Source organism: Oryzias melastigma, linkage group LG15, assembly GCF_002922805.2.
Source record: "Oryzias melastigma strain HK-1 linkage group LG15, ASM292280v2, whole genome shotgun sequence".
Taxonomy (NCBI): Eukaryota; Metazoa; Chordata; class Actinopteri; order Beloniformes; family Adrianichthyidae; genus Oryzias; species Oryzias melastigma.
Genome location: NC_050526.1, coordinates 4,775,061 through 4,782,402, shown reverse-complemented (window position 1 = coordinate 4,782,402; position 7,342 = coordinate 4,775,061). Strand labels below are relative to the sequence as shown.

The 7,342-nt window shown below is 37.0% G+C and overlaps 1 protein-coding gene across 1 annotated transcript in view; it reads right to left on the bottom strand.

Annotated features, from left to right (window-relative positions):
• ryr2b (ryanodine receptor 2b (cardiac)) overlaps positions 1 to 7,342 on the bottom strand; it is a gene marked incomplete in the record, with an annotated part of 81,019 nt that overhangs the window by 52,346 nt on the left and 21,331 nt on the right. Inside the window, 10 exon segments of the mRNA XM_036215605.1 lie at positions 739 to 873; positions 986 to 1,097; positions 1,203 to 1,403; positions 1,490 to 2,077; positions 2,150 to 2,363; positions 3,452 to 3,678; positions 3,913 to 3,999; positions 6,018 to 6,177; positions 6,339 to 6,738; positions 6,740 to 6,858. Coding sequence (XP_036071498.1) covers positions 739 to 873; positions 986 to 1,097; positions 1,203 to 1,403; positions 1,490 to 2,077; positions 2,150 to 2,363; positions 3,452 to 3,678; positions 3,913 to 3,999; positions 6,018 to 6,177; positions 6,339 to 6,738; positions 6,740 to 6,858 — 2,243 coding nt within the window.

Genomic DNA, 7,342 nt, shown 5'->3' with positions numbered 1-7,342 from the left:
CCCCCACACCCAAGAGCAGGAAGGCACAGGAACACGGAGAGTGCAGGCCCCAGCCCAGCCAGAGGAGCAGCCCCCCACCCCGCCAGGCTGTTTTACAATTAAACTCATACTTTAGCTACATGCTAGCTGCTTTGGCTAATTTAGACGTTTTACCAGTTTTTCAGGCTATTTTGAAGTTTGGACATTTTTTCCAGCTACATGCTAGCTGTATGGCTAATTTAGGCTTTTTTAGTTTTTAAGGCTGTTTTAGAAATAAGCTAATCCTTCAGCTACATGCTAGCTGTGTTGGCTAATTTAGGTGTTTTAAAAACGTTTTTTAAGCTATTTTGGAGTTTGGCTATTTTTTGAGCTACATGCTAGCTGTTTTGGCTAACCTAAGTTCTCTTTTCTTTTTTTTTTGTGCTAATTTGGCATTTAGCTAATATTTTAGCTAGCTATCAGCTTCAGCATCTTCAGCAGACAAATTCAGCTTACAGCATTCACACTAGCATTATCTCAGGTAATTTTATACACGTAGTTCATAATTATGTTAAAAAGTTATGGTTTTAAAGTTTTAAAATGTAATTTTAGAGTGTTTAATAAATGTTTATCCTGTTCGGCCCGTGACCTAAGGTGTGTTTCTGACTTTGACTCTCCCGCTTTAGTCAATGGGAAACTAAAAATTTAGTTTCAGTGTTAATAAATACATTTCAATAAACAAAATATGTCAAGTGGACAAATTAGGAACAAATCACCTACTTGGCCTTTGTGATCCACAGTTTTCCTTTTCTTTGAGTTTGTTTTTGGGTCGAGTGACACTTGCCACCATACTGAAAAGTCGAACTTTTAAAGAAGTCTCATCTTCATCCTCTGAGGCAGTGTCTGCTTCAATGGCTTTAAGGGGAAAAATTAATTCCATTAGGTTTTCCAATGTTTTGTTTCTTTTTTACTTTTCCAGCTCAGTGAAAACTAAAAAATAAGTAAATGTAATCAGCAGAATCCCCACCACAGCGTGTCTTGAGTTGGTGATGGAAATCTTCCAGAAGATGCTGGGTTTTCAGGGGACATGGACAGTTTTCTTGCACCTCGTTGTCTTTGAACATCAGCAGCATATTTATCTTTCAATGCACCAGAAATAAAAATTGTAAACCAAAATAACAAATCTTGTCTCTAGTAGTAAAAACATTTTCTACAAGTTTTTAAATTCGTTTCAAATGTTCAACCTGCTCCTGTGGAGGAAGACGAAACTCCCTTGTCCTGCGGGCGGTGAGGGCTGCAGACATGTTAAATGCTTGCATGACTTGATTGTAACGAACACGTTGATTCTCCTGCAGCTTATGCACAAAACCTTCGGAGAACGCTATCACTGCTTCTACCCTTTGGCGCACCTGGCAGTCACACAAGTAGGATAGGAGATGGCAGAGCTACAAGGAGAAAAAAAAAGTGAGGTTATGTTAATTTTCTACCCACTTTTCAGAACTTGAGGCAGTTTCTCCACAAAAAAACAAACCTCAAGTTTGACACCTTCTGGAAGCTGCAGCTGAAGAAGTCCTTGTTTGATAATAGTGCCCTCAACTTCTTTGATCCGGCCTTGAGTTTCTTGTTCATTAACCAATGTGTCCAATTTTTGAGCAATTACGGAAAACTCCTTTGGCTCCATTAGCCAAAGGATCTTCCCAAGGTCCTCATCCCGAAACACACCGATAACCAAGAGCTGGTACAACAATTTTAAAAGAGGAACAAGCAGGAGTTCAACGCTGCCTCCAGCGGGATCCCTCACATCTCGACCCACTGCCGAAACCCCAGCAGTCACCATTTCCAGAGTTAGATCCTTTAACACGTCCAGAGGGATTTCCGGGCTGTCTGTGCTGGCCAGAACGACTGTGCTCTCGTCTCCTCTCACAAAACAAGGACAAGAGCAGTGCATCTGTGGTTTAAGGGATGTGCTGTGATCATTGTTGGGAATCCCTTCTCCTGCAGAATCAGTCCCTCCGTCAAGAGCACAATGTGAAGGACTTTCTCGGATTTGACCCGTCATTGGAACGATGTATTCATTGTTCATCATGAGACGCTCTGTGGCGTGGCTGCTTAAATAAATCTGAAACGGTGATAACAATTTGTAAATTACCCAACCGGAAAGTTTCATAAAAACAGGATTTTAGCAAAGTACCTGAATAAATAGTTGATAGTAAGCATCTCGAAGTGGTCCAGCGAGGTACGGGTTCTGAATTGCATAGAGAATTTGCGACTGGTCGATGTGACTGCAGAGTGCATGGCAAACTCTGCTGTTGCCATGGCAGCACAAGGAGCAGTAGAGGAGGAGGGTGTTGTGGTGAAAGGTGAGGAGGTCCCCAACTTCTGACAGTTCCAAAATGTCAATGGATCTAAGAAAGAAAAAAAATAAAGTAAAAAGTTGTGTCATCAATCAAGAGTTTAAACATTTTTTTAAAAGCAATCAATCTGAAAATGTTGGTTTTATTTTTGTTTTTTATTTTTTAATGTGTATGGTCTATGTCAGAGGTCTACAACCTGCGGCTCAAGACCCACATGTGGCTCCTTGGCCAAACATAAAATAAGTCAGGGAGACTGCTGACCCAGCCATGTCGACCAAAACTACCCAAGTAAACATTCATTCATCATTCTTCTTCTTGACCGCTTCCTCCCTTTCGGGGTCGCGGGGGTGCCGAAGCCTATCCCGGCTACTGATGGGCGAAGGCGGGGTACACCCTGGACAGGTCGCCAGTCTGTCACAGGGCCTCAATCACACACACATACACTCCCACAGACACACCTAGGGGCAATTTAGAGCTATGAAGCATGTTTTTGGACGGTGGAAGGAAGCCGGAGTCCCCGGTGAAAACCCATGCATGCACGGGGAGAACATGCAAACTCCACACAGAAAGGTCCCAGCCGGGATTCGAACCGGGGCCTTCTCGCTGTGAGGCAAGAGCGCTAACCACCTGCGCCACCGTGCAGCCCCCAAGTAAACAAATAAACAAAGCCCAAAAACTAAGACTACCAAGGTCCAACCCCAAACTAAAATAACAAAACCCAGCAGTGTAAGACTACTGACGACAAATAACACAAAAAAGAAATAAAAGAAAAATAAAATAGCAATTTTCTAAAAGTAAGGATTACTTAATTAGCATTTATTAAATTAGATTAAATTTATAAATTGATGGCTGAGGTGCACATAGATGATAACCTACGTAGGTTTTACATCCCCGTTGACCTGAAGACGTCTTGTTTGCTCAACGCTACCTCTAGAATAAACAGATTTTATATGCACAAAATAACTTTGGTAAAAAAATATGATCTTTTATGAGTTAAAAGCACATACTATATTATGCTGCACAACACTTCTTACTAGCCAAATTCCTTAAAGGCTCTTTTACTGTTAAAGGTTGCCGACCCGTCGTCTATGTCAAAATTTTAAAAAAGTGTCTTTGAAAAAAATAATTGAACTCGAAACCTGTTTTCCTCAGGAATCTGAAGAGCTGTAAATTGTTGAGGCTCAATGCACTGGACTCTCCATCCATGGTGGTCAACTGGTTGATCCACCAACACTTTTAGTGCCTTATCTGGTACTCTGGTCCAGGAAACGGGCCTCAGATACTGAACATGAATCCTGGGAGGACACTGAGGTGAAGGATTTCTCCTTAGGCTGCGAAGCAAACCTGATGACAAAGGCATTGCATTCTGAAAAGAAAAGTGCAAAAATAAGGATTTTTATAAAAGTTCTACTTCAGTGTTTACGACACTCTGTGGGTTTCTGAGCTGGCAGTCAAAAATCTATTATATCCATTATTAAACACTTTAATATTCCGTTCTGAAACACAATTACCAAATATAGCCATCTAGGGCTTTAAAATGGGTTCATCATAAAAGGATTGTCAAAGAACACTTTTGATACAGCAAATGGAATTTGATTACCTTGACACATCCCAGTTCAAACTGGAACATGTTAGTTGTGGTGGGCTTGACGAAAACAGCAGGAAACAGCCTTGTTTGTGCCTCTACCTGGTGTGCAGAGACACAGTAATTTCCTCAGACAATTGTAAAAAAATCAATTATTGTATTAGTGTTGTCATTCAAAAGCATGTTTTTCTATCTGTTAGCCATTTTAGATCTCAACATGTCACTGAAAAAAAAAGAAACAGAAGGAAGACAAAACTAAGGAAGCTGAACACGGCATGCCCAACTTTTTTTTAATGGTTTTCTAGTTAAAACGAGATAATATCTCGTTATAACAAACAAAACGAAGTTCATTTTCTCGAGAAAACGCGATAATAAATTGTTATAATGATATGAAAGTTAATTTTCTCAAAAAAACAAGATAATTACTCATTATAACGAGAAAATTTACTTCATTTTCTCGAAAAAAAACAAGATAATGGTTCGTTATAATGAAAAGAACGAAGTTCATTTTCTCGAGAAAACAAGATAATAACTCGTTATAATGAAATGAAAGTTGATTTTCTCAAAAAAACAAGATAATTACTCATTATAACGAGAAAATTAACGTAATTTTCTCGAGAAAAACAAGATAATAGTTCGTTATAATGAAAAAAAGAAGTTAATTTTCTCGAGAAAACAAGATAATATCTCGTTATAATTATATGAAAGTTAATTTTCTCAAAAAAACAAGATAATTACTCATTATAATGAGAAAATTGACTTTATTTTCTCGAAAAAAAACAAGATACTGAATTGTTATAACGAGAAAACCAAGTTCATTTTCTTGAGAAAACAAGATAATATCTCGTTATAACAAAAATGAAAGTTAATTTTCTCAAAAAAACCAAGATAATTACTCATTAAAACGAGAAAATGTACTTCATTTTCTCAAAAAAACAAGATAATAGTTCGTTATAATGAGAAAACAAAGTTCATTTTCTCAAGAAAACAAGATAATAACTCGTTATAATAAAATGAAAGTTGATTTTCTCAAAAAAACAAGATAATTACTCATTATAACGAGAAAATTAACTTAATTTTCTCGAGAAAAACAAGATAATAGTTCGTTATAATGAAAAAAAGAAGTTCATTTTCTCGAGAAAACAAGATAATATCTCGTTATAATGATATGAAAGTTAATTTTCTCAAAAAAACAAGATAATTACTCATTATAATGACAAAATTGACTTCATTTTCTCAAAAAAAAACAAGATAATGAATTGTTATAACGAGAAAACCAAGTTCCTTTTTTCGAGAAAACAAGATAATATCTCGTTATAAAAAAAATGAAAGTTAATTTTCTAAAAAAAAAAAACAAGATAATTACTCATTAAAACGAGAAATTGTACTTAATTTTCTCGAAAAAAACAGTATAATAGCTCGTTATAATGAAAAAACGAAGTTCATTTTTTCGAGAAAACAAGATAATAACTCGTTATAACGACGTAATGAATTGTTATAACGAGAAAACCAAGTTCATTTTCTTGAGAAAACAAGATAATATCTCGTTATAACAAAAATGAAAGTTAATTTTCTCAAAAAAACCAAGATAATTACTCATTAAAACGAGAAAATGTACTTCATTTTCTCAAAAAAACAGGATAATAGTTCGTTATAATGAGAAAACAAAGTTCATTTTCTCAAGAAAACAAGATAATAGTTCGTTATAATGAAAAGAACGAAGTTCATTTTCTCGTTATAACGAGAAAATGAGGAGTTTTTTTGTTGAGAAAGTGAACGCACCATGCAGAAACGCTCAGCAGCCCGAGATTCTATAAATCAACCTGTTGTCGGGGAATTTTGGGGATATAAAGGGAGGGGGCTGGTGCATAAGACGGAATTGAGGCGTGTAAGGGGCATAGATCTGTTATTAAATAAAAAATAAACTAAAAAAGCAACATTTGGGGAGTGTTTTCTTCTACTGTTTTTGTTGTAAAGAGACTTTAATCAGGTAAAGTTCATTTTCTCGTTATAGTGGATTTTGTTACAACAAGAAAATTATTTTTTCTAAAAAGTAGGGCAGGCCGTTTTCGGGTTCTGTATAATACTGCTGGTATGACCACTTTTTCTCTGTGACCTACTTGGTAAAATGTTGACATCTCCACACCGTTGGAGGTAAAAGTGAGCAGCCCGGTCGATGAGTCAATCAAACAACCAATTTCCAAACCAGCACTTCTCCGACTCTGAGAAAGTCCCGTTGCCTCTCCGGCACACACCATGTAACAGCTGGATCGCCTCACACTTTGCAAGACGATAAAGATGTATTAGCTGGTGTGAACTGACAACATTCAATACAAAAGTTAGTTGTTACTTATAATTGAAGGTTCTTAGCACATTTCATTTAAATTCTGAGCAGAAGTCTGCCACATTAGAAAAATCTTCCCGTCTCAGTGTTTACCGACCTTTCCTGAACTTTGCCACTGTCGTCTCCCAAAGTTACAGTGACAGTGTGGACACTGTTGGTGTCAAACGTCGCGTTGTAATGACGAAAGTCAGAGGTCACCCAGCCTACCCACACATTGAACGGCTCCTGGCCTGGAAGAACCCTCACTGTGTAGTAGTACTGAAAATGATGGGTAATTAGAGTCACTCTTTGGTATTTGGCTTTAAGGATTAAAAAAAAAAACAAAGCGCTGCATGATAAGAACTCAAGCTTTACACGCTCTACAACAGCGGAATGGCAAGTGGGACTCTTTTTCGGGATTGGCGGAGAGCAAAACGAACTGATTTTCAAATCGGCAACTTCCATCTGCGGTGTAATTTTGCGGTTATAAAGAGATATGAAAAGGAGGAAATCAAAGACTCACCCTGGAATTCTGGATGAGTCGATCATAATTGTCTTTGTCAATTACAACATCCTCGAGGAGCCGTGCAGATGAGCCGCTGCTAACCAAACCGGGTTTGTTCCGCTTCGGCAGGAACCTTAGAACAAAATACCCACTGACTTTGGCAGATATAGGTATAGTTTTGTTATCGCTAATTTTTGCATATATATATATATGTGTGTATCTGTGTGTGCGTATATACATATACATATGTATATATGTATAAATACATTCATTCATTCATTCATTCATCTTCTTGGCCGCTTCTTTCCTTTCGGGGTCGCGGGGGTGCCGGAACCTATCACGGCTACTGATGGGCGAAGGCGGGGTTCACCCTGGACAGGTCGCCAGTCTGTCACAGTATATACATATACATATGTATATTTGTATATGTATATGTATATATACATATATATATATATATATATATACACTCACACATAGATATATACATATATGTGTTTATATATACAGTATGTATATATATATGTATATATACATATATACATATGTATATGTACATACGCACACACAGATATATATACAGTATATATATATATATATATATATATATATATATA